At 41.7% G+C, this 26,809-nt stretch overlaps 1 protein-coding gene across 1 annotated transcript in view; it reads left to right on the top strand.

Moving 5' to 3' along the window:
• Gars (glycyl-tRNA synthetase) overlaps positions 1-26,809 on the top strand; it is a 41,690-nt gene that overhangs the window by 8,567 nt on the left and 6,314 nt on the right. The window contains exons 3-13 of the mRNA XM_005360813.2: positions 848-950; positions 2,884-3,025; positions 4,336-4,424; positions 4,839-4,915; positions 7,692-7,837; positions 13,462-13,611; positions 15,873-16,035; positions 18,727-18,891; positions 20,036-20,143; positions 21,490-21,635; positions 25,017-25,102. Of these exons, the coding sequence (XP_005360870.1) occupies positions 848-950; positions 2,884-3,025; positions 4,336-4,424; positions 4,839-4,915; positions 7,692-7,837; positions 13,462-13,611; positions 15,873-16,035; positions 18,727-18,891; positions 20,036-20,143; positions 21,490-21,635; positions 25,017-25,102 (1,375 nt within the window). The remainder of the gene's footprint in view (positions 1-847; positions 951-2,883; positions 3,026-4,335; positions 4,425-4,838; positions 4,916-7,691; positions 7,838-13,461; positions 13,612-15,872; positions 16,036-18,726; positions 18,892-20,035; positions 20,144-21,489; positions 21,636-25,016; positions 25,103-26,809) is intronic.

Raw genomic sequence — 26,809 nt, 5'->3', positions numbered from 1 at the left:
CAAGATTAGCTAGTCAGTGTGCCCTGGGGATTCCCTGTTTCCATCTCCCAATGCTGGGGTTACAGATGCATGTCACCAGAATGTGTTTTTATATGGTGTTGGGATCTGAATTGAGGCCCCTGTGTTTGTCAGCAATCTGAGGTTTTAAAGTGATTGTCTTACTAGGAATACTTTAAAACTCAGTGATTGCTTAAATTGCTTCACTGCATCTGAAGAAGCTTAATAGGTCTTTTGTTTTCTGGAGATCAAGGTTAGCCTTAAACTCCTTTGGCCTCAGCACTCAGTGCCTGGATTGTAAGAATGGGCCACATGCCTGACTTCTTGCTTAATCTCTCTGGTCTTTAAAGTAAACATATTCTTTCCTACATAAGTGCAGTTGTCTGTATTATAAAACTATCCATTGCTGTGAGTGACACCCCAGAGGTGTCCAAGGAAGAAAGGCTTGTTTGTCTCAGAGTGTCAGAGGTTGCAGTCTGTTCAGCATGATTGCTTTTAGGCCTGTGGTGCAGATGGCGTGGGGAAGAATACTGTTGCCCCCAGCAAAGCGCGAGAAGAGGCCCCTTCAAGGGCTTTCCTCCAGTCACCTAACTTCCTTCTATTATGTCCACCTCTCCTTGCTATACCATCAGGCAGAGAGCAGCCTCCAACGAGCTTTGCTGGGGGACAGCAAGATCCAAACTGTAACAGCTTCTTTTCTGTTGTTCAAAGTGTTTGTGGGACTGCGGCTCCCTTCAGCTTCTCAAAATCTTATCTCTTTGGCATTTTATGTAGGATTCTGCTGGGGAATGAGCTAGGTTCAGTCCCCACTTTCCCGTCCAGTCTCAGTCTTCTGCTTATTCTCTTGTAGGAGCTGGCGCTGCAGCCCAAGGATGACGTCGTAGACAGAGCAAAAATGGAGGATACTTTGAAGAGGCGGTTTTTCTATGATCAAGCTTTTGCTATTTATGGAGGTAGGGGATGATGAAGGAGCAGTGGTGTTGTTAGTGACTCTGCTATGCTTAGCTAAGAGCTTGGTTTGTGAACTGATATCTGATGGTGTCAGATCCCATAAAGGAGAGAAGACACTTAATTTGTTGTTCTGTTACTCAGGAGTTGACATTTGACATAATGCCCACTTTTAGTACTTCCCTACCCTGTTACTTTTGTTTTATTTTTTGAAAATCAGTTCCTCCCCCCATATAATATATCCTGATTGTGATTTTCCCTTTTCTCTACTCCTACCAACCTTCCTTCTCATATAGATCCACCCCTTTCTGTCTCTCCTTGGAAAACAAACAGGCTCTTACAGGTTAATAATAAAATATAATATAGTAAGATGAAACAAAAATAAATTAGAATAGAATGAAACAAGCAGAAGATAAAGAGCCCAAGAAAATTGTGGTGCAGAGACCCACTCATTCACACACGCAGGAATTCCATAAAAACACAAAACTGGAAGGCTTAATATATGCCCAAAGGACCTGCAGTATTTATATATATATATATATATATATTTTTTTTTTTTTTTTAAATGGGCTGGAGAGTTGGCTCATAGGTTAAGAGCATTGATTGCTCTCTCTTCTTAGAGATCCTTGGTTCAATTCCCAGCAACCACATGGTGGCTTGCAGCCATCCATCTATAGTGAGATCTGATGTTCTCTTTTGGTTTGCAGGCTAATGTGCAGACAGAACATTGTATACATAATAAGTAAATACATCTTTAAAAAGAAAATTTAAAAAAGGAAGAAAGAAAAGGCCTTGACATAATATTATGAGACAGGCAACCCCCAAAGATAACCTTTGAGTTTTTTTCTGTTGGCCATCTATTTTTGGGCATGCATCCTACCCTTAAGAGTAGTTTGTTTCCCCAGTGAGACTCCCTTAGAGAAAACTTAAGTTTTCATTTGCAAGTGGTTGTCAGTTGGAGACAGCTTTTGGATTAGGGATGGGGCCATGCACCCACTTTTCCTTTCAGCTCTAGGACCCCATCTGATGCAGACCTGTGCAGGCCCTATGCATGCTGCCTCGGTCTCTGTGAGTTCATGTGTGTGTCGGCCCTGTTGTGTTTAGAAGGCCTTGTCCTCCTGATTCCCTTCATCCCTTCTGGCACTTAGACTCTTTCTGCCCTCCTCCCCTCCCCAGGGTTCTGAGCCCTGAGAGAAGGATTTGATGGAAACGTCCTGAAAGGCTGAGTGTTCCAGGGTCTCTCATTCTGTTCTATGAATTCTCTTTTCTCTCTTAGCATGTAGGGGTTGCTGGGCTCAGATTTTAGGCATTTGCTGTGACTGGGTGTTTATACGTTGGTGCATTTTGCCTAAGACCTGTACTGTTGATGGCCTGGCTGCCCCTCCTCACAGGACCTCAGTCATATGCAGTCCTTGCCGTATTCTTTGTGGGCATGGGTCAGGGATGTTCTTCAGCAGCGTGACACACATTTTTCTGAGTGCTGTACGAGGGCCCACTGATTAAATATAGAAGAACTGCCTGTGTCAAACAGATCCTTGGCCTATGGTACTTTGCCACTTAAATTTCCCTGGGCTTGGCTAAGTACATCTTTGAACGTTGTAACCTCTTGAGGTATAAATAACAGCCCAAGTACCCATAGTAAATAAGAGAATGCAGTGCTGACCCTTAGATTATTGTTCTCTGCCAGTGTGGCTTGTTTTGCACATACACCGCACTTTGCTTTTTCATCCTGCCCCTGCATCTGTGACTTCAGTTAGTGTAACTTGGGGCTGACCCTACGTGAAATTACAGCACAGAGACAGAGTGGAGGGAGCCTTTAGGTTTCCCTTGGTCAGCCAGCTGGAAGTGGTGCTCTTTGGTGCAGAGGGGCTTGTGCTGTGGGCAGCATATGTGTCAGAGTAACAGGAAGAGCCCATGCTTGCTTCTCTTTGCTCACAGGGGTCAGTGGCTTGTATGACTTCGGGCCAGTAGGATGTGCTTTGAAGAACAATATCATCCAGACCTGGAGGCAGCACTTCATCCAAGAGGAGCAGATCCTGGAAATCGACTGCACCATGCTCACCCCTGAACCAGTTTTAAAGTGAGGTTCTGCTTTGATGGGAGAAGTCCTTTAAAAGTTAATATTTTTTGCTTATAAAATAACAACAATAATAATAATAAGTTTTGATTACAGAAACTGTGCTCATTTAGAAAGTTAGTGAAAAACAAAAGCAAGAGACATGCCTGCTGCTCACAGATAGCCACATTAAAATTACTTTTTGTCTTTTCATTCTTCTGAATGTTCCTGCATATTTGAACATGATGAACACATTGCATTTCTTCATGCAATGTAGGTAAGCATTTACTTACAAAGTTAAATCTGTCGTAAGCATTTTTGGAGACATTGAGATGGTTCAGCAGATAAAAGTGCTTGCTGCCAAAACTGACACTCTTACTTCACTTCCCCAGCTCCACATGGTATAGAGGGTGAAATGACTCCTACAGCTTGTTCTCTGTCCTTGTCACATACAGCCACATACGTAGACATACCCTGGCATATACAGTGAATGAATAATTTTAATTTTAAAAAGCGTTTTTTGGTGACAGCATAGTGTTCTGTTTTATGAATGTAATATGATTTAGTTAGTGACATATCATAGGCATTTAAAGTGTTTCTGAAGTTGTGTTCAAATAGGTGCATTTTTGGATATATCCTTGATTATTTCCATGACATAAATTGTTCATGTAATAGGCATTCTCATCCATGCTCTTTATGTATTAAAATTTCAATGCAAAGGTGTATGTATGTTCAAGATATTTAAAATGGGATAGGATTTCTGTAACCATGCAAGAAGAATTCTTATCACTTTGTGTCTCATCCTTATTAACATTTAATATTGTTTGGTAAGATGGCAGTTTTTATTATTAGCTTCTTTGGGGTGCTGTTAATAATCATAGCCAATTAAGACGAGAGGCATCCCTGTTGATAAGTCTGTAAGATCTGGATAAACTCAGTGAGCCTTTAGTCCTACTAATGTTAACTGTAAAGATAATACTAATGCCAGTGTAGGTCAGGATCTGTACTGAGCTGTGATGAATTCTTGGCTCATCAAATTCCTGATGATGTTGGCCTTTGCTTAGATGGCTAATAATAATGGAACAAACATGAACTACCCTGATATGTCATACAGCCTTAAGATAGTTAGTAAATATGCTAATCTCTTTTTCCATAGGAAATAACTTGAGAGGGAATGAGAGAGTTTTCTTAGAATGTATATCTCTGTCTGTGAAGGATACATGGTTGCTCTAGATAGGGAGTTTCCATCTTGGGCATACATGGATCTAATCTCCAGGTAGACATATTATAGGGGATCTTCTAAGATATTATCCTGTTTTTGCTTATTGATTTAGGACCTCTGGCCATGTAGACAAATTTGCTGACTTCATGGTTAAAGATGTGAAGAATGGAGAGTGTTTCCGTGCCGACCACCTGCTGAAAGGTATGGGCCTCTTTCCTGTGGGTGCTCACAACAAAGGTGGAACCCTTTTTTTCTCGTTTTTTCCTTTTTTAAAAAAAACTTGGGTTATAGTTATACTTAGATTAAGCATACAGATCATAGTCTCCAAGAGATTAGTTCCATTCAGATAACTTCTAATCAGCAAGTGATCAAGACATTATTATCGTCTGGGGCTGTTACTCAGTGACAGCCTGCTTAGCATGGTTAAGGCCCTGGGTTTTATGCTCAGCACAAGAGAAAAACCTGAAAACATTCAGGCCACCCCTGCAAAAGTGTCTGCGGATTAGTAGAAAATAAGAACACTAAGTTCAGATTTGTTTTTAGTTGCCTAGCACTGGAACTCAAATGTACTCTTTTAGTGATGGGAAATGACTCTTACCAACACTGTTCTTCCAGCTCATTTACAGAAACTGATGTCCGATAAGAAGTGTTCTGCTGAGAAGAAGTCGGAGATGGAAAGTGTCCTGGCCCAGGTGAGATAGTTGGAGACATCAGAACAACTGTGTGTGCGCTCCTGTGTTTCCGTGTCTGTCAGCAGTTCCACCGTGTTCATGAAATCCCACGTAGTACAACTTAAATGTTCTTCTATGGTTAACGACAAGCAATTGTGTTTTTTAACTTTTCTTTTTTTCCTTTGTTTTTTAGTCAGTGTAGACCTCATGGTGTAGCCAAGGCCAGCCTCCAACTTGAAGTGATCCTCCTACCCCAGCCTCTCAGCTGTTGGGATGATAAGCATGGAGCCGTCATGCCTAGCTCTAAGACCCGTTCCTTCCAGTGATCTGTCTAAAACTGAGTAGAGAACTTGGTAACATTTACTTGTTTGTATTTTTTCATTTATTCATCCATCTTATGAGGGAAGGGTTAGCTATGCCATGGCTCAAGTGTGCAGGCCAGAAGACAGCTTTAGAGAGTCAAGTCTATTCTCTCTTTCTACTATATAGATCCCTGGGATTGAACTCAGGCCTTTAGGTGTTTGGCAAGAACCTTAACACACCGAACCATCCCACCCACCCCCTTTTGGGTTTTTTATTTTGCTTTGTTTTGGTTTTGTCTTTTTGAATTTGTGATTCCTCTTCAGCCTTTCAAGTGGTGGGATTATGGGTGTAAGCCACTGTGTCCAGTTTAACATTTTGCTTTTCTTTCATAGAAATTGCTACATCCTTTTGCTACATTTACCCTGTTTTTCGTTCAAGCTTGCAGATTTTTCTCTGAAAATTTACTTTGTCTTCCAACCTTAGATGTGAATTTTCTTCTTCATTTAAATTAAAAACTTTGTTAATCTAGTTGTTTATTTCAGTCCCTGTGGTGTATAATTGTTCTCGCTTGTTGCTCTAATGTCATCAAGGTTAGCGAGTCAGTTTGTTCTATTGCAGTGCTTTTAGAGCAGCATGCTCCTCCCAGGGCTGGGATGGAGCTCTGGCCTGTGTCCTCACTGTGTCCTCAGGCCTCACATGCTCGGTTTCTTCCCCTCTCAAAGGATTAACGTTTCTTTAAAGGAAATTATCCCTGATTTTGGAATTTTTTTTAATTTAATTTTTTGAAACAGAGTCTTACTTTAGTTCTGACTGTCCTGGAACTCAGTATGTAGAGCAGGCTGGCCCTTGAACTACAGAGATCTGTCTGCTCTGCCTCCCCATTGCTGGGATTAAAGCTTGCACCACCATGCCTGGCTTTTTCTTTTTCTTTTCTTTCTTTTTTTTTTTTTTGTTGTGATTTCTTATTTTTCATTCAGAATTTCTGAAGATATTGCCATATGTATCCTGTGTAGTCTGTCTTTAATCATACCTGTTGCTTTCATTTCCAAGTAAAGTAAAATTTGGGAACTGAGTGTGTCTGATCTGGTGAGCTGTGATTGCAGTTTGAGTTCTAGCCTTTTCGTATCCAAGAACAATGTGTTTTATTGCTGCTGTTTATATAAAACCCTGAGTGAAGAGTGAGCTGGGAGCTAGTGTAGCTCTCAGAATTGGCCTCTGTAGTGTCACTGGTTCAAAACCTGCCTGGTGTGGATCATGTGATGGTGATGCCCTAGCAGTTTGTGCCAGTGGTTCCACCGCTGCAATGGGAATGGCAAGAGTTCCTCTGAACCGCAGTCTCCCTCCAGTGAGAAGAGCTCTTTCCTTTGATGTGGACTCGGCAGTTGAAACTTGCTCCCCTTGCCCCTCTGTCGGTGTCTGTGTGGACTCAGCAGCGAACTTAACTTCCCTTGCTCGCCCCTCAATCTTTGTTGACCTATCTCCACGTGTAGCATTTTGTAAAATTAGCTTAAAACTGTTTTTTGCAAGAAATTAGGAAATATGTTTGAAAGGTGAAAAGTCCTTTATAATTCCTTGAAGCTAATTTTCTTAACTTTTTGAAATATGAATAAATGTAATATCAAAAATGTAGTCACTGTTCACCCTGTCCTGATGTGAGGGGGACTGTGTTCATCTGTGTTGTTATTAGAGTTTGGCCATGTAGTAAGTGCATCTGTGTTGTTATTAGAGTTTGGACTTGTAGTAAGTGCATCTGTGTTGTTATTAGAGTTTGGACATGTAGTAAGTACATCTGTGTTGTTATTAGAGTTTGGACATGTAGTAAGTGCATTTCTGAGGCTCTGTGCTCATCTCCATGGGCAGTCGCTGGTGAGCATGGCCCAGGCCCATTGAACGGTGAGGGTTTCAAAATGAGCTTGTCCTCCGCTGTTGCTTTTGACTAAAGAAAATAGGGGAACTACCCTTACCAATTATAAAGAAAACTGAGAATTTACTTTGGTCCATGCCTCCATCCTGTTTTAACCTGTTTGTTGAATCCTTATCATCTGTCCAAAAGTGTATCAACTGTCATTTCCATAAAACCCAGACTGAAACAATGAGTTCCCACCCATCTTGCTGGCTTTCTCTGTTCTTATTTAGAAGTTAAACATTGATACTTTTCTGTAGTGGCAGCACTATGCTTCCTGATGGTGGAATTGTCCAGTTGAGCTGTCAGAAGTGCCAATGAGTCTCTGCATACAGCTCTTCCTTGCTCTTTGTGTGAGAAGATAATTGCAGGCTCCTTTGCTTCATTTCATGTCTCAGACCCAGAGTCAGCCGTTTTTCCCAAGCAGACCTTGTCCTCACTAGTGGAGATGATTCCTGGTCATGTTTGGGCTGGGGACCTTCTGCCTTAGTGTGGCTGGAGCAGTTATGGGATGCAACTGTGTATAGTATTTGTTCTGCACCTTGTGTTCTATAGCTTCTGCACTAATTGTTTTCTTTATGTGTCCTTTAGCTTGATAACTATGGACAACAAGAACTTGGAGATCTTTTTGTGAACTATAATGTAAAGTCTCCCACAACTGGCAATGACCTGTCTCCTCCGGTACCTTTTAATTTAATGTTCAAGACCTTCATCGGGCCTGGAGGAAATATGCCTGGGTATGTATTGCTTTTATTTATCTGTTTATCTAACACATTTATTGAAATTGCCTGTACCAAAAGGCAAAACTTGGTGCCAAGGAGAAAGGCTGCACTTTCATAAGCTAAAGCATAGTAAGGTTTTTGTGTTTGTTATTAAATAAGTACAGAAGCCCATGATCGTCATATCTTCAGTGAGAACTACATAGGATAGGAAGCTGTACCACACTGTCCTTTATAGGTCCTGCATAGGGCAGGAGGGCCTGTACCACACTGTCCTTTATAGGTCCTGCTCATGTATGGCTCTTTAGCACTTGAAATGAAGCCAGTACTTTCAAGGATTGACTTTCCACATTTATTTCACTTTCACTAAATTTAAGTTGCTATATATAATAGCTCACCATGCTGGAGGGTGTTGACTTCGCCCACATTCTTGAAAGATAGCTTTTATACCTGAAGCAAAGGTAGTGACAGTACAGAGCCCTAACGTGGGACAGACTTTCTTATTCTCCTGTTCATTCCTGGTGATTTAAGAAAATAGTTCTTTCCATCTATCAATCTTTTTTCCTTCCTCTTTTCTTTCTGCGTTTATTGATTTAACCAGGGAGTAGGGGTACATGTGCACAGCACTGGCATGGAGGTCAGAACAACTGGTAGGAGTTAATTGTCTCCACCATGTGGACAGTGACTGAACTCAGGCTCAGAGTTGTGGAGCTGGCACACCTCCCAGTGAGCCACCTTCAGGCTATGTCACCTTGACACAAGTTAGAGTTTTCTGCAAAGAGGGAGCCTCAATTGAGAAAGTGCCTTCATGAGATCTAGCTATAGGCGTTTTCTTTATTAGTGATCAGTGGAGGAGGGCCCAGCCCACTGGGCTGGTGGTCCTGGGTTCTGTAAGAAAGCAGGCTGAGCAAACCATGCACAAGCCAATAAAGAGCATCCCTCCATGGCCTCTGCCTCAACTCTTGCCTCCAGGTTCCTGCCCTGTTTGAGTTCCTGTCCCTCCTTCCTTCAGTGATGAACAGTGCTGTGGAAGTGTAAGCCAGATAAACTCTTTCCTCCCCAACTTGCTTTGGTCATCCTGTTTCACCCCAGCAATGGAAACCCTAACTAGGACATAGGCCGTTTAAGGAAATAATTTAAAGGGAAAGGAAGCACACTTAGTGTGATAGTTAAAAGTAGAAATAACCAGTGCTGGAGAGACGGCTCAGCAGTTTAAGAGAACTGGCTGCTCTTCCAGAGAGCCTGGGTCCAATTCCCAGCACTCACACGGCAGCTAACAGCTGTCTATAACTCCCAGATCCAATACCCTCAGACATACATAAGGCAAAGCAGCAATAAAATAAAATAAATGAATAAATAAATTTTTTAAAAAGTAGAAATAATCTATTTGCCCATTGACTTGGGAGAGGTTAAACTGACTATAATGGAGTAGATCATTTCATTCTGACATGGCTATTTCACTTAAACCCAAGAGCATTTGGTCATTTAATAGTAGGAAAGTATAAAGTCAGTACAGGAGAGGCATAAATTTACACACATTTTTTTAGAAATATAACATGTAGCTGCAGTTATATTTGGATGAACCTGGAAAGGGCCATAAAGAAATGAGTAGTTAGTTAGTTAGAATGGGAGATGGTGAAGTTTAGGGTTTCTTTCTTTTGGTTTTGAACTTAGTATTCTAAAGAAGACCTCAAGGACACTTATTTAAGTGAATGTTTTACACAGAGTCTTTTCTGTGAAATTGGAGTGAAGGCAGTGGCTATAATACTGCTGTGTTTTGGATGAGAATGCCCCCATAGCCTTATTTTATTGATTTATTTATTTTATTGAAAATAGCTTCTTCTTTCATACTATACATCCCAACCATAGTCTCCCCTCCCTGTGCACCTCTGAGCTTCTCTCCACCTCCCCTCTTCCCCCAGACCCACTTCCCCCTCCATTCCCTTTTCAGAAAAGAGCAGGCTTCCAACAGACGACATCCCGACAGGACCAAACAAGATAGAATAAGACAAGGTGAAAGCCATCATACCGAGATTGGACAAGGCAACCCAGTGGGAAGAAAAGACTGAAAGAGCAGGCAAAGGAGTCAGAGACACACTCACTCCCTCTGTTAGTCCCCCGAAAACACCAAACTAACAGCCGTAACACACACAGAGGACCTGGTGCAGACCCACGCAGGACCCATCTTGTTTTCTCAGTCTCTGTGAGCCCATGTGAGCTCCACTTAGTTGTTTCTGTGGGCCCTGTTTTCCTAATGTCTTCCATCTTCCAAGATAGACTTATGTATTTGCATACTTAGTCCTCATTTGATGCATTGTTTGAAAGGATTAAGGGGTGTGCCCTTGTAGGTGTAGCTGTGTCCTTGTTGGAGGAGGCCCGTCGCTTGGGGTGGAATTTGAGGTTTCAGAAGCCCATGCCAGGCCTCCCACCTATGGATCAGGATGTAGAACTCTCAGCACCATGCTGGATTCTGATGGTTAGGAACTTACCCTTTGAAACTAAAAGCAAGCCCCCCAATTAAGTGATTTTATCTCATAAATTGCCTTGGTCATAGCTCTAGAACAGTGATAGGACAACTATATTTGCTTGACTTTATCTTTAAGATAGAGAAATACAAAAATATCTGGTTGAAAATACAATGGAAAGAATACAGAGAAAGGAGAAATTGACCTGACTCGGTTAATGACTGAGCACTGACTGTGCTTGAAGAGGACCTGGGTTTGGTTCCCTGCACCCATAAGGCAGCTCACAACTATCTCTAATTCCAGTTCCAGGGAACTGGATGCCCTTTTCTGTCTCTGTAGGAACTGCATATACATGGTGCACATACATGCAGGTAAAACATTCAGACAAATAAATTAAATCTTTAAAAAAAAAAAGGAAAGAGGAGTGATGTATTTAGCCATGAGAGGAGGAAAATATGTTAAGGAAGTCAGAGGCAGGGAAAATAAAAGGAAGAGTAATGGCATACATGTGATGAGAAGTTAGAGGGGGAGCTGGGTGGGTCTGGTGAGGGAATCATCAAGAGTGGTTGGTTATTTTTAACATTTGTGCTACTATTGTACTAGTATATCTTGTAGGCAGATTGCTACTACAGGTTGCAGTGTTTGTAGTTGTGTAATATTGATCATTACCTTTCTTCTCTGGTACCATGCAGAGTACCTTCCAGTACCATGAATGCTAGTTAGTAGGAGTGAAGCTCCAAGTTGGGTGCCAGCTCATTTTCTCCATGTTTGATGACATAAGTATCTTGTGTCTTTAGCCATAGGACCTTATTGTCAGGTTGTGGAGAGCAACTAAATACCCTTGGCAATAGCTTGTGTTATTTGGGGAGATCCTGGGACCCTTGGCCAGTCTAGACACTGGTGGCATCAGATATCTGGTCGGGGCATTGTCTCTCCCTTTATATGTTGACCATATACGTATTTTTAAAGGAAGCTGCTGTAGTAATAGGTTTCCATATACTTTTTCAAAAGATCCTTTTTGTAGGCGGAGACTTTCTTTTGTTTCCCAGCCACCCAGACCCAAATAATCACGCAGAAACTATATATAAACAACACTGCATGGCCGATGACTCAGGTGTATTTCTAGCTACCTTTTACATCTTAAATGAACCCATTTCTATTCATCTGTATCACCACGAGGCTGTGGCTTACTGATAAGGTTCTGGTGTCTTTCTCCTTCTGCAGCTACATGATGTCTCCCTGTCTCTGCCTTCTTTCTCCCTGCCTTCAGTTTAGTTTCCCGTCCGCCTTTATTTTGTTTTGCCATAGGTCAAAGCAGCTTTTTTTTTTTTAAATTAACCAATGGTAATAAAGCATATTCATAACATACAGAGGGGAATCCCACATCAGCCTTTAGTGTTATTATCCCTAAAAAGTCCTAATGACTTTACCAGGAAATTTCTACACTTTAGGAAAATAGCAAGATACAAAGAAACAGAAAATTTCTGTGTTAACAGAAATCAATAGCCTTTCTTTTTTTTCTTTCTTTCTTTCTTTCTTTCTTTCTTTCTTTCTTTCTTTCTTTCTTTCTTTCTTTCTTATTTTCTTTCTTTATTTTTTTTTAAAGAGGGCATCGAATCTTTGTTTTTTTTTTTTTTTTATTTATTGTGTATACAGTGTTCTGCCTGCATATATGCCTGCAGGCCAGAAGAGGGGACCAGATCTCATTACAGATGGTTGTGAGCCACCATGTGGTTGCTGGGAATTGAACTCAGGACCTCTGGAAGAGCAGTCAATGCTCTTAACCTCTGAGCCATCTCTCCAGCCCTCAATAGCCTTTCTATATACAAATAGCAAGCATACTGAGAAAATTATCACAGAAATAGTACCTTTCTTGGTAGTCTCAAAAAACCAAAATCTTGGGATAACTCACTCCAAACAAGTGAAAGGCTTGTATAATAAAAGCTTTAAGACACTGAAGGCAGAAATTGAAGACATCAGAAGATGGAAAGATTTCAGATGCTCATGAATCAGTAGGGTTAATATTGTGAAAATGGCTATCTTACCACAGGCACTATACAAGTTCCATGCAATTCTCCGTCAGAATTCCAACACCATTCATATCAATTGAAAAAAATGATCTTCAACTTCATATGGCACCATGAACCCAGAAAAACCAAAAGAGCTAAAACAATCCTGAATAATAAAAGAACTTTTGGAAGTATCACCATCCTAGATTTCATTCAAGTTGTATTATAGTAGCAAAAACAGTATGGTGTTGTCATTAAAATAGATATGTTAGCCAATGGAATCCAAGTAATGAACCAGGCACAAGTCCACACACCTATGGACATCTGATTTTTTGACAAAAAAGCCGAAAGTACACACTGGGCCTGAGGTAGCATCTTCAATAAACAGTGCTGGTCAGCTGTTATGAAGAAAAGAAAAATTTGCAGGTAAATGGATACTGGATGACATTAGAAAAAGATCATCTTGAGTGAGGTGACCCAAACTCAAAAGACAAATAGTACGCATTTTCTTCTTATATATGGATATTAGCGTTTAAGATTTTGATACTGTACTATTACAACCCAAGAAATCACAGAAGGAAGGGGAAATAGAGTGAGTGTTATGGAGAGACAAAGGGAGAAGTAGAATAGGGTTAAGTGGGGTGGGGGATGAGAGAGTAGGACAGAGGAGACAACTTAGAGATGCTGAGACGAAGGCCTGGTGCAGGAGCAGTTGAGAGCTCCTTTCCAACCACAAGCTGGAGACAGAGAGCACTCTGGGAATGGCATGAATCCTTTGAAACCCTGAAGTCCACCCCAGTGACACAACTTCTCCAACAAAGCCATGCCTCCTAATCTTTTCCAAACAGTTACACCAACTGGAGACCAAGTATTCAAACTTAGCCTTTGGAGGCCTTTCTCATTCAAACCACCATAATGACACTCAGAGAAGTGGGTGTTTTGACCACTGGATTAAAGAAAGAAGGATGGTTCTGATGGCATTGTGGCCATCCCAAGTTCTTGGTCCATCCCATGATTCTGTGGGAGTGTTGGCTTCCTTTTAAAACTTCTAATGTAGGCCTTGAGCATAGCTTTGCTGTGAAGAGGGCATATATGATACTTGACTTGTAAAGACTGTTTTATTGGAAAATAATTTATTTGTAACTGACTGACTTATCTAACTTTATAGATATCTGAGACCAGAAACTGCACAGGGAATTTTCCTGAATTTCAAGCGACTTTTGGAATTCAACCAAGGGAAGTTGCCTTTTGCTGCTGCCCAGATTGGGAACTCCTTTAGAAATGAGATCTCTCCTCGGTCTGGACTGATCCGAGTCAGGTATTGTTGGCATTGGGTTGGAGGTGTAAATTTGTACTTTAGTCTTGTCATAGGTTTATTTTTCTTTCCCCAATGTAATCTCTGGTGAGGCTAACAGTTTTGATTGAGGACATGAATTATAAGGGAAAGGAAGGAACCTGGATAACAATTTACGGTTCCTGCTTGCTCTGAAGCTCTCTTTCCTTTGCTTACCATCTGTTTTGAGGATATACAGATCTTGATGTTGAAACCAATGCCTTTCTGTCAGTGGTGTATATTATGGGATCAGTCTGGGGTGTGTGTGTGTGTGTGTGTGTGTGTGTGTGTGTGTGTGTGTGTGTGTGTTAGTGTTACAAAGAATGGGCAGTGTTCAGGGCAGGTGGCATTGCTAGGAAGGTGTATTCGGGATGCAGCCTCTGGATATGTTGGGGCTTTATGACATAAGGCAGTTGGCAGGCCAACACTGACGAGTTCAGACACCTCTCTGGTGTGTCGAGGCATGTTTGAGAGGATCCTGACACTGGCTGGTCTCTCTTTCTCTAGAAACCTACTGTGATATAAGTTTATGATTTCCACTTTTCTTCCTGACATCATCATTCTGAGTGATTCCATACAGAAATAGGCTGTGTGCCATTGTTAGCTTTCTTATGCTCCAAAACAGTCTTCTGGTCCAGCATTTCACTATTTCCTGTTTTCTTCCTGTCACTAGATAATAGTTTTCAAGGTGTATTGATACATACATTGTGGGATGAGTAGCACAGGCAAACTCATAACCAATCTGTCCTTTTACATCGTTGCAGGCAAACTCTTAACCAATCTGTCCTTTTACATTGTTGCTGTTCAGTTCTTACTCTGGTGGTGAGAATCTTAGCCCTTTCAGTGGGTGATGATGATATTACATTATTAACTACAGTTGGCATGCAGGTTCCTACAGAACAGATGAAAAGACTTTCCCTGCACTGTTGAAGTTCAGTCCTGTCAGGCCTGGTATGAGTTATGCAAGGACACAACACATTCCCCTCAACTTTCATATGCGCAGACACATTTCATAGTTGTTGAGAGATAATTAAGACTTAATGCTGTGGACCAAATAAAATGTGCCATTAACGAGTAAAATTCAAAACTCAGAGCTCTTGGCAGTACATTTCTTATGTTTAGGGCCAATCTGTGCAATTTTGTGTTGCTTCTAAAACGTCTGAGATAATCAAGAGAGTACACCATGAAACTGTGTCCATTTTCTAAAAAAAGATTTTCGACTCATAAAATTAACTTAAAACACTCTCTCTTCCCCTGTAATAGCTACTAAATTGCAATTCAGAGAAATCTCTTTGGAAAACCATTGCCGTGTGCATATTTATTTCGTCATTATGTGCTGCGCTTGATCGTGGCTTGTTCAATTCATGCCCAGTGTCCTTTGCCTGGAATAACATTTTATTTAGAAGCTGTTGCTCTAACGAGACCATCTGTTTGCTGCCATTATCAGTCATTTACTTGTTTGGAGCTATAACATAGCCAATCAAACTGCTTTAAAACCCGGAGAACCATTTCAGTTCACTTCTAATTTCCCATTCTTTAAAAAGCAAATGTCTAGTTTCCTTTAGTATATATTTGTGCAAAGACCTGATGCTTAAAGCAGAATCATTTTATGTGGCGGTCGCTGTTCAGCCTCTCATTTCTCTTTGCTTGTTTTCCTGTTTTAAAGGCTGTATTAATCTGTCTTTAAAAATCAGTTTTATTGCTGGGCAATGGTGGCACACGCCTTTAATCCCATCACTTGGGAGGCAGAAGTAGGCAGATTTCTCTGAGTTCGAGGCCAGCCTGGTCTACATCGAGTTGCAGTACTACTCAGAGTAACCCTGTCTCAAAAAAACCAAAACAAACAAGCAAAAATATTTATTTATAGTTGATACTCTTGGGTATAGCTACATAGAAGGAATTACTATTTGAGAACAGCTTGTTGCTGAAGTTATTATTTTTATTTTTGTTCTTATTTTGATACTATGGATTGAACCTAAGGGCTTGAACATACTAAGCATAAACTCTATCATGGAGTTGTATTCCAGGCCAGTTACTTATATTCTTAAAAAAGCAACCACCTTCACAAACCTCAACTAAAAATCTTTGGCTAATTTCCTTAGGAAGCTGGTGTTCTGCTTGGTCACAAGAAATTCCTATAGGTTAGGCTTTTTATCTGTGAGGAATGAGCAGCTAGAAGTAGGAGCATCGGTGACTCAGTGTTATAGTTGAGCATGCAGATTTCTATCCCCCCTCCCCTCTTCCAGGGAATTCACAATGGCGGAGATTGAGCACTTTGTAGATCCCTCAGAGAAGGACCATCCCAAGTTCCAGAGCGTGGCCGACCTCTCCCTTTATTTGTACTCAGCAAAAGCGCAGGTTAGCGGACAGTCTGCTCGGAAGATGCGCCTGGGAGATGCTGTTGAGCAGGTAAGATTCTGGAGGAAATTGTTTTATTATGCCCAATTGGAGATGACCGCACTTAGCAACTTGGTTGTGCATTGGATGATGGCATCTTTGCCTTTTGCAGTATTTTTGTTTATCTATTTTGCAGCATTGCTGATCAAGCCCAAAGGCATGTGCAGGCTTGGCAAGTGCTTGACCTGCATTTTCAGCCCATGACAGTGTTTGTCTGTTGTACGGGGGAGCAGACCTAGGTCCTTGCAGGCTGAACAAGTGACCTAGCGCTGAGCTACAGCGCCAGTCTCCATGTAGTATTTTTTGTTTGTTTGTTTTATATAGAATTTATTTTACAGTATTAATATCATGAGAAACATTTATCTGAACCACCCAATTCTGAGCCTTGAGGCTAACATAAGAAAAGTGTTTAGGGGTTGCAGAATTGGCTCAGAGCTGCTCTTCTAGAGGACCTGGATTCAATTCCCAGCACCCACATGGCAGCTCACAGCTGTCTAACTTAGTTCTAGGGGATCTGACACCATTGTACAGATATACATGTAGGCAAACACCAATCTATGTGAAATAAAATTTAAAAAAGAAAAATGTTTAGCCGATGGGCCATGGAGGTTGCTCAGTAAGTAAAGACACCTACTGCTAAGTCTGAAGACTTGAGTTCAATTCCTGGGATCCATGTGTGGAAGCAGAGAACCAACTCCTGCAAGTTGTCTCTGGCCACACACATAACTTCAGCATTCTTGTCGAGTAGAGCACTTAGGATTTAGGTCTTGGCTTGAACTGTGTATTGTATCTAACTAACCCTGCATTAGTAATCTGCACCACTCTGAGAGAGACAAGCACTCAGAATCCAAACCTCTTTGTGTTGCCCACAGCATAGGGTTATAGGCCTTGTATGTCGATGGGTTTCTGTCTGCCTGGAGAAATGAGTGAGTGGAGACTTACCCTCATGAGCTGCTCCCAGTAGTGGCTGTCTTGCCTGGAGGAGCACTTGAGCCTTCTGGGCCCAGAAATATGCAGGAAGAGGTATCGCCTATTTTGTGGGAATGATCTGCTATGCTAAGTACCATAACCAAAAGCAACTCTGGAGGAAAGGGGTTTATTTTAGATGACAAACTACTCCATCATTGAGGGAAGCCAACGTAGGAGCTTGAAGCAGAAGCCAATAGAGCAATGCTACTGACTAGCTTGCCTCTCCTGGCTTGCTAAGCCACCATTCTTACACAGCTCAGGCCCACCTCCTCAGGGATAGTACACCTCATCCACAGGAGACTGGTCCTTGCTATATCAGTTAGCAGTCTCAGGGGTCTCTGCTTCCACCACGGCCAGTGAAGAGTAACTAACTGTCTTTGAGAGCTGAGAAAGTGGTTCGGTTCACCATGATTCAGTAACTGGTGTCGGTTCGAACTTTGAGAGTCTGACCCTGGGTAGTTTATTTGAGCATATTTAAGCACAGTACAATTTGGAAAAAAGTTTCCTGGTGATAATTAACTGAATCCCATGCACAACAAAGCTTAAGGCATGAGTACTTCAAACTCTTTGTAAAGTATAAGTAACATCTTCCATAAAGATTGAGAAAACAGGCTCAAGATAAGGGTCTGGGGCAGGATAGTGCTATGGATTGACTGAGACAAAGAAACTCAAGAGAAGAGTCTGGGAGAGGGTTAGGTGTGGTCTGGCTACACAGGTAGCACAAAGGTCATCAGATTATTAACCAAGTCTGTTTGCAACTTTCTGGGTGGAAAACAGGTTATCCAGCTCATCTCTCCCCTTGAAGAGACACCCCTGTATATTTAATATTCCTGGTTTCCTTAGTGCCTGTCTGAGTACAAGGACTTGCATGTCTTCTACAACAATCAAGAAAATACCCATTGGCCAGTATGAAGTTCTTCCTTTGAGATTCCTTCTCAGGGATTCTAGGTTTGTGTCAAGTTGACAAAAGTAACCAGTAGACAGACTTGCAGTGTGGGAGGTGAGGCTAGATAGTTTCTAAGGTCTAGTACTAAGGTACAAATGATATGACTATATGGAGCAGATGAAATCTCAGTGGGTTAGAAGACTTTTTTAAAAAATTTCAAGATCAAGCAGTGATAGTGCATGGCTTTAATCCCAGCACTCAGGAGGCAGAGGCAGACAGATCTCTGATTTTGAGGCCAGCCTGGTATACAGAGTGAGTTCCAGAACAGCCAGAGCTGTTACACAGAGAAACCCTGTCTTCAAAACCAAAACAATTTCATCTATTTCTTTAGTTAATTTAGTGTCATTTATGACTGGATTTCAGGAGTATATGCTATAAGGCTGTATATGGTACTGCAGATCCATTGAACAGATACCTTAAACTTTTTTGTTGTCGTTTTGTTTTTGTTGTTGAGACAGAACCCCACTATTTAGCTGTGACTGTCCTGGGACTCACTCTGTAGACTACTCTAGCCTGGAACTCATAGAGATCTGCCTCCCTAGTATTGGGACTAAAGTATGCACCACTATGCCCAGTGTGTTAGACATATTTGACAACTTCATCATTAACTTGTTAACTTGACAATAACTCTTTTAAAATAACTAGGATCTCATTGTGCGTATTTTAAATTGTTCTGAAAGCAAGAAGAAAGTTTACTCTGTGTTGTCTTTTTATCAGTAGACTATGAAATACTGTAGATGTACCTTGGTCTTCAAAGGTGTTAATGTGTATTTTTTTCCCTTGTTTAGGGTGTCATTAACAACTCAGTATTAGGCTATTTCATTGGCCGCATCTACCTCTACCTCATGAAGGTTGGAGTATCTCCTGAGAAACTCCGCTTCCGACAGCACATGGAGAATGAGATGGCCCATTATGCTTGCGACTGCTGGGATGCTGAGTCCAAAACATCCTATGTAAGTAGACTGCAGTGAGTTTTTACACTGCCGTTTACTGTTCTTTATGCCAGAGTGGACCAAAGAAACTAGCAAGACGGCAGTTGACTTGTGCTCCTTGTAGCGAGGGGCTGACCCCGTGTGTCTAAAAACACTGGGACACAGAGATGGCCGCTGTAGATGGGGAGCGAAGGGTGGAGGTGGTGTGGCACAGGTGTGCCTGCTGTGCCTGCTCCCGGTGTCTGGTACTGTAGCCTCCCCCCCGCCCCCCACAGTGGAGACAAGACACGCATCCAGCAATGCTGGCACTAGTGGCAGGGCTACAAGATTACAGCACTCTTAGCTTAGAGAACTATTTGGTAGATTTAGGAGATAGGCTAGGAAATTCTGACCTCTTTTTCTCTAAGTAAAGGGCCTGAGAGCATTGGGGTCTTCCTGGTTGCATGTCTCTCTTCACCTATATAGAGAGAAGCTGCTTTCACCCAGGGGACATGAGTTACACAAGGTCATTGGCTTTGTGTCTTTTATAAAATGACTTTGGTTTTTATTTTGTTTATTTAATGCAGTCTAATGCTAACCTGGCCTGGCTTAAGCCGTGAGCCTCAAAGTGCCCAATTCTACGTATGAGTCACCACATCTGGCTTAGTGACTTTATCTTTATGGATTAATATTTTTCTTAACATTTTTAATGATTCATTTTTATTTTATGTGCACTGGTGTTTTTGCCTGCATGTATGTCTTTGTGAGGGTGTCACATCACTTGGAGCTGGATCACAGACAGCTGTGAGCTGCAGGGTAGGTGCTGGGAATTATACCTGGGTTCTCTGGAAGAGAACCTAAGTGCTCTTAATCACAGAGCCATCTCTCCAGTCCCGGATTAATTTTCTATAATTAAAAATTAGTCATACTAAAAAAGCAATGACTTATTTTTATAAGAAAGAATGCCAGATGTCAGCCTGGAAAATAAGGCCACCAAATACACAGTGTGAATTTCTCTATGTGCTTTATAAACTCCCTTGTGTATGAACTGTTCTCTTTTTAATAATATACAAAATCCAGTTGGAGATTCTCTAACTGTATATTTGGAAGGATCAGTTACTGTCTGTGTTTTCATGAACAATACCAATGTGAGCAGTAAATGAATTTGTTTGTTCTGTCCTCCTAGGGTTGGATTGAGATTGTTGGATGTGCTGATCGTTCCTGCTACGACCTATCCTGTCATGCTCGAGCCACCAAAGTCCCACTAGTAGCTGAGAAACCTCTGAAGGAACCCATATCCTTTCTGGCCACTCCAAACTGAGAGGGTGTGAAGGTGTGTGAGCCCCAGTTTGTCCCTTGGTTTTGAGTGAATGGTTAATTGTCGGTTGGTATCCCTCATTGCTCCATTGCTGGTCTCTCCTGAGGGTCTAATGAGCACCCCAGCATTAGACCCTTATAGACACACATTTGGAAGCACACCCAGAATGTTTTTCAGGGTGCTGCTTTTTCTCAGATGTTTCCAACACGCCTTTCTCTGCACCTGCACCTACATACAGGACAGCTACTGAATGTTGTTCTGCTAGAACCATAGTGCTGTTTTAAGATAATTTAGCTCACTCACACTGTAAGTTAGCAGAATGTGAGTTTACCCCTTTTGTTTTTATTTTTATTTATTTATTTATTTTTGGTTTTTCTAGATAGAGTTTCTCTGTGTAACAGCCCTGGCTGTCCTGGAACTCACTCTGTAGATCAGGCTGGCCTGAAACTCACAGAGATCTTGCTTCTGCCTCCTGAGTGCTGGGATAAAAGGCGTGCACCACCATGCTTCACTGAGTTTGCTTCTTATCTGGCTCTGACATTGTGAGTTGTTCCTTAGGGTTGACTAGTGGTAAAACCAGATTTTTTTAAAAAAAAATTATATTTGTTGATTATTTGTTTGGACTTTTGATACAGCACATGTATGGAGATCAGGACAACTTCCAGGAGTCAGTTCCATCCTTTTGTCATGTGAGTCCCAGGGATTTAGTTAATTTTGGAAACAAGCCCCTTTTCCCATTGAGGACCTTATTCGTCAAAGATATTACCAGTTCTTATGCTATGGACTGAGATATATTGTGGATTAGCTAATATTTATTTCACTGTAACCTTAAAAATCTTTGATAATAGTATTCATTCTTTGTGTGTGATTTGTATGTACATCTTCATGTGTGTAAGAGTGCACAAAGACATGTCTGAATTGAGCGTCTTCCTCTGTTGCCCTCTACCTTCGTTTTTGAGACAGTCCCTCACTGAAATGGAGTTCACTGATTTCAAAGACTGACTGAACAGCAGCCCCAAGGAGGCCTCCTGTCTCTGCTCCCCCAGTGCTGGAACTGTAGGCATGCATAGACACACTTGGCTGTGATGTGGGTGCTGGCCACCTGAGCTCAGAGCCGCATGCTTGAGTGGAGTCTCCCCAGCCCCTGCTGTAGGCCGCTCAGGATAATTTTGTGTGTCCCTGACTCATCTTGTGCTTGACACAGGAATGAACAGGGTCTGGGTTGCTGATGCTGACAGCACTGCCGGTGGTTTTAGAGTGTTACGATCGTTTTCCAAAGTCCTAAAGCAGTGCTGTGTTGCAATTCCTTGACTGTTTTATACAAAACAGTTAACGTCGTACAGTTTGAGCCCAATAAGGGAGCCGTGGGCAAGGCGTACAAGAAGGATGCCAAGCTGGTGATGGAGTACCTCAGTGCCTGTGACGAATGCTACATTACAGAGATGGAGCTGCTGCTGAATGAGAAAGGGTAAGGTGCTGTTTCTTCCCGGGGCCCACTGCTGGCTCAGCGGGGGCAAGATGGGTGTTTCTAGAAGGGTTTTAAGGTAAGTTCTGTCTGTGTGGTACTGGTGTTTAAATAACTCTTATTGTTAGATTTCAACATTATAGCCTAGAAATATATTTGAAGCAAAATAATAAAGATCTTATATCTTCATGAACATTGTCCCAGCTTTAATCTCCAGCATCTTGGAGGAACAGGTTCTTTTCTAGTGATTTTCCTAGAAGAGACTTCTGAGTTAGATTTGAAGCTAATCTCACTTTTCCTTGGAGGCCTGGAGTACTCTGTAATCATAGATGTAAGCGCAGCAGAGGAGAGTCCTTAAAGGAATACAACAAATCCAGTTCCACACAGTGTAGAACCTACCGTAATAAAAAGTAATCTGTGAAAGCAGTGTCGTGTGACTCCTGGTGAGGGAGGTTAATTAGAAGACCTTGGAATAAGAAACGGGACTCAGTAAATATATTCAGTAAAATAGCTGCATATGTGTGCATGCTCTTACATGTGGGAATGAAGGGCTGGAGAGATGGCTCAGCCGTGAAGACTGCTTCAGCTCCAAGGCCCTCTCTGACCTCATGGGCACCCGCCCACATATGGCAAACATTCACACACATAAGTCTTTAAGAGACGTGGAAGTGTAAACACAGTGCCAACTATCACCTCCCATTGACGCCTCGCTGCGTGGGGCAACAGTGAATTAAATAGCGCAGAGGAGATAACATTTAATTTAAGGTCACAGTCTCAGAAACTCCATGGAGCGTCAAAAGTTAAAGGCTGGGAGATGCCATGGAACAGTGCCAGACAGATAAGCACGTGTGTGATAGTCAGTGTGTGGAGCAAACATCTCATAGCAAGAAGCTTAGCCCAGGCAGGTTGAAGACAAAATGACACGATGGTGTATTAGATTCAGATTGCTAAAAAGTGGGGACAAGGACAAAAATCTTTAAAGCAGTCAATAGGGGAGAAAGAATCATTATATAACAGCCAAGAAAGATGAGAGTAAGATCCTGTCAAAATGATCAAAGCCAGAACACTGTGGGTTAGGGTCTATAGGTGTCTAGAGCCAAAAGTATAAACATACTAGACTCAACAATACTGTGAAACAGCAAAGGCTCCATGAAGTCTTGGGTGCAGATCTCTCAAAACTATGCCAGAGCTTTAGAAAGGAGAAATATGCGGTGAGTGTAAACCATGTAAGTTCCTTCGAGAGACAGTGGACTGAGCACTGGGAGGTGACTCAGCGGATAAAGTGCTTACTGTGCAGCCGCGAGAACCGAGTGTCCATCCCCACCCCACAGAAAAGCTCCACTCTGTGCCTCGCATCTGTAACCCCAGTACCACGTGGGGTGTCAGGGGCTCTGGGAAGACATTCCACTCAGCCACTGGCCCCACATATGCCCACATGGACACTCCTGCACACACAGAAAGAGAACGGACTCTCCGAAGCAAAAACAAGAGTATGTTATGGAATTTATGTATGGAAATAAAATGCACGCCAAAGTAAGAGTAAATGATTGGGAGTGCACTGCTGTAAAAATGGATGGAGTGGCAGAACCTTAGGCAGTGCAGGCAGTAAATTCCAGAGCTGTTGCCTATAAAGAAAGCACGCAGACCAGACACAAACTTAAAATACTGTTCAAAGTACACAGAACCTCTAGAAAATTGGTAAAGAGGACAAAGATGGGCAGACTTGTACTAAATGCCAATGAAATAAAATAATCTAGTGATAGGGAGTCTGTTCCAAAAGTTCCAGACTTGATTAAATGCGATTTACACTGAACTTCAGTGACAATACAGAAGTAGGTTTAAATGTAAAAGGATGAAGATTTTTATATAAATACTAGTCAGAAATTGGAGTGGCTATGTTAATATCAAAGTAACCTCCAGACACTTTATAATGATAAAGGTAACCACCCAAGAGGTTGTGTCATTTCTAAATACGCACACAACTGAAACTAGAACTTAAAATATACAGGCCATAAACTGAAGAGAAACCGGGCAGCTTTCAGTTACTGTAGATTACTACCATCAGTAATTGGCAGACTGAGCAGCAGAGGAACAGAATAGGAGTTAGAAGCGTATACTGTTAATAACTAAATTTGTCCATTTGTAGAACCATCGTTAAAATGCATTAGAACACTTGTTCCTCCCACCTCCTTTTCCTTTTAGGGTTGCTCTCAAACAAAAAATGATTTTTGAATTTTCAGTGGGGTGGGTTTAAACAAGAACAGTAACAAAAATACTCAAATGAAACAAGAAAACAGTATACAAGAGACCACATAGGGCCAGCAAACCTGAAGCATTTCATGACTGCTCTTTTATTGAAGGGTATTCATAGTCTCTAGTTACACAGACACCCAGGAAAGACACTGCTGTACTGGAAAGCAGATCACTTGTCATTTCGAGTGAGGGCACAGAGGAGAGGGACTTGGGAACCTGGAGGCCATGAAGCTGTGGGTGTTTACCATTCGCTAACAACAGTCGGTGAACTCTGCAAGACCATTTGCTGGGTTTAATCTCAAGCAGTAGCTATCTTGCTAACTGTTCTATAGGGGTTTCCAGCTCTGCATTTAGACTACTCAGAGACTATATGACACTGTGTGCGCACACACAAACTTCAAACCAATAGTTATTTCCAGGAGATCAGTGGAAACCATCCAGATGAGGCAGGAGATTATGACAGGAAGAACCCTGCAAAATGTAGCAAGTGCCCCATACAGCTTCAAGACAACCACATGAGGGCGCTCTCTAGTTCAGAGAACTGTTGCACACTGGCCTTTAGAGTGAGAAAATAGAGCCATGTGGGGTTCCCCTGGGAACCTGTAACTGATCTCAGGACACAAACATATAACAGCCATGGGGGAATGTTTTATACTCTGATAGCAGACAGTCTGGAAACCTATTTAAAGTTGATCTTTATTTACTTTATTTTTGTGTGATAGTGAGCTAGTCTGTGTTTATATTTGCTGGGATATTCTGAAGAACGGTGATCATTTTACTTGCAGAGCTATTTTGGACAAATCTGATTACAACAGTTTTGGGTTTTTTTTTAAGTTTTTATATTTAATCCTGACTTCAAGATCAGAGGAATTTACTGTTAAATCACTTGTAGAATTTTATAGAGTGAGCCACACTTTCACATCCTCTTCAGGATATGGTTTGGTGCCACTGTTTGAGTAATAATTAATTTGGTGGTTCTTATGAAATGACTTTGATTTGATTTGAGTTGTAATCTGGAGAAAAGACCACATTGTGTTAGCACTTAAGATGAAGCGTGTTCAGCATGCTAGAGGAGGGGTACTTGTTTTAACTGCTGTGTAGTGAGTTTCTCCCTTTTTTCTCTGTTTATAGGGAATTCACTATTGAAACTGAAGGAAAAACATTTCAGTTAACGAAAGACATGGTCAGTGTGAAGAGATTCCAGAAAACACTACACGGTAATTGATGAGAACAGTAAAGAAACAAGCAAATAGCAGTCATTATTCCTGAACTAAAAAAAAGAAAAAGAAAAAAAAAGATTTAGTCATTTAACGTAAGTTTTGAAAAGAAAAGCCACTTAATGGCAAAGGAAAAGCCTTCTCTCAGGCGTTTTTCTCTCTCAAGAGGCTTGTGCGTGCTGAACAGTAAAAGTGCCCTGTGTTCCCTACGACCCACGGTACTTGGGATGAGATCTGACTGAAGACCGGTATCACTGTTAAAAGGCTTTGTTTCTTGAGTAAAAGGACCTTTCTTTCACCTAACCTACATTGCTGGGCGGTTTTGTTTGGGTAAAACGTATTAAAGATAGTTCTTTTACGTTTAATGCTTTTTATAAAGTTAACGATAATGTTTTTTGTTTGTTTTGTTTTGGTCGGGCAGAGTCTGAATAGGCAGTGTGTATTTTGGAGCACGTGTGAAGGGCACTTGCATCTGAAATGAAGCTCCTAGAAGCTGTTGTAGATATTTGAAAAGCTATGGCCAGTGGACAGGAGAGACCTGGCCTTGGAGCCAGCACAGGGGTGAATAGGATGATCATTGTGTCCTGGCAGCTGCTTCAGAGCCTGCACCTTGCTATCACTCAGCTGCTACAAAGGATGGACAGAAACAGAGCCTTGATTATGTTCTAAAATGCATTCTTTTCCCCCTGTGGTTCTAAGGATCAAACCGGGGCCTTGTTCATGATAGGCGGGCAAGTGCTATACTAAGCTACATTTTACTCTTTTCTTTGTAACGATGTGTGGATCTATTCATACAATTCATTATACTGGTGGTGCTGAAGGTCTCTGGCAAGAGGGTATTCAGTCCACATAAATCTTTTGATTCGATGAGTGAAGGAGAAACGGTAATGAAAGCACATTTTACATGAAGGAGAAGCAAGCATTGTGATGACAGTGACTTTTTTATCACAAACCAGTGAGTTGTTGGTCCTGGTTATCTCATTCCTCACAGAGCAGGAGCTTCCCAAGGCCTCCAGGTAGAAAGTTACTATACATTCCTGAGTGTGGCCTCTAGGAAGACTGTAGCTAGCACCCTGTGGAAGGTGTTAGATGGGATACTGGTCTTGAGCAGATTCTCCCTTCAGTGTTTCCTGACCCGGGGACCTTGACTACAATGGTGCTAACTTGGCTCTGAAAGTGTTCTCACCTGGTAACAAGCCAGAAAGTCAAATAAAAATCATAGTTGTCACAATTGTTCTTTGTTAGCTGTGGGGGTTGGTAGGTATTTTTTTCATTCTTTGTGCGTCTTCCAGTATTGAGGATTGAACCAAGAATCTCTTATTTGCTAGGCAAATGTTTGCCAGTGTGCTGTATCTTCAGTCCTTTTTCTCACCTCTTGTGTTGAGAAGGACTTTACTTAGTTCTCCAGGACTGGCTTTAAAGTTGTTTTGGCCCAGGGAGTTCTAGAGCTAGCAATCCTCCTGTCTCAGCCTCCTGATTATAAACTTGCATTGCCAGGTCTAACTTAAGGTATTTGTTTTGTTTTTAATTTTGTTTTTTATGTGTATTTTTTTTTATTGAGAAAAGGAAAAAAACAAGTTTCCGCCTCCTCCCAGCCTCCCATTTCCCTCCCCCTCTTCCCACCCCTCTCCCCCTCCCCCTACTCCTCTCCCCCTCCCTCTCCAGTCCAAAGAGCAGTCAGGGTTCCCTGCCCTGTGGAAAGTCCAA

This window comes from Microtus ochrogaster, linkage group LG3, assembly GCF_000317375.1.
Source record: "Microtus ochrogaster isolate Prairie Vole_2 linkage group LG3, MicOch1.0, whole genome shotgun sequence".
NCBI classification, from domain to species: domain Eukaryota; kingdom Metazoa; phylum Chordata; class Mammalia; order Rodentia; family Cricetidae; genus Microtus; species Microtus ochrogaster.
Note: the sequence above shows the minus strand (reverse complement) of the source record. Positions and strands in the feature narration are given on the sequence as shown.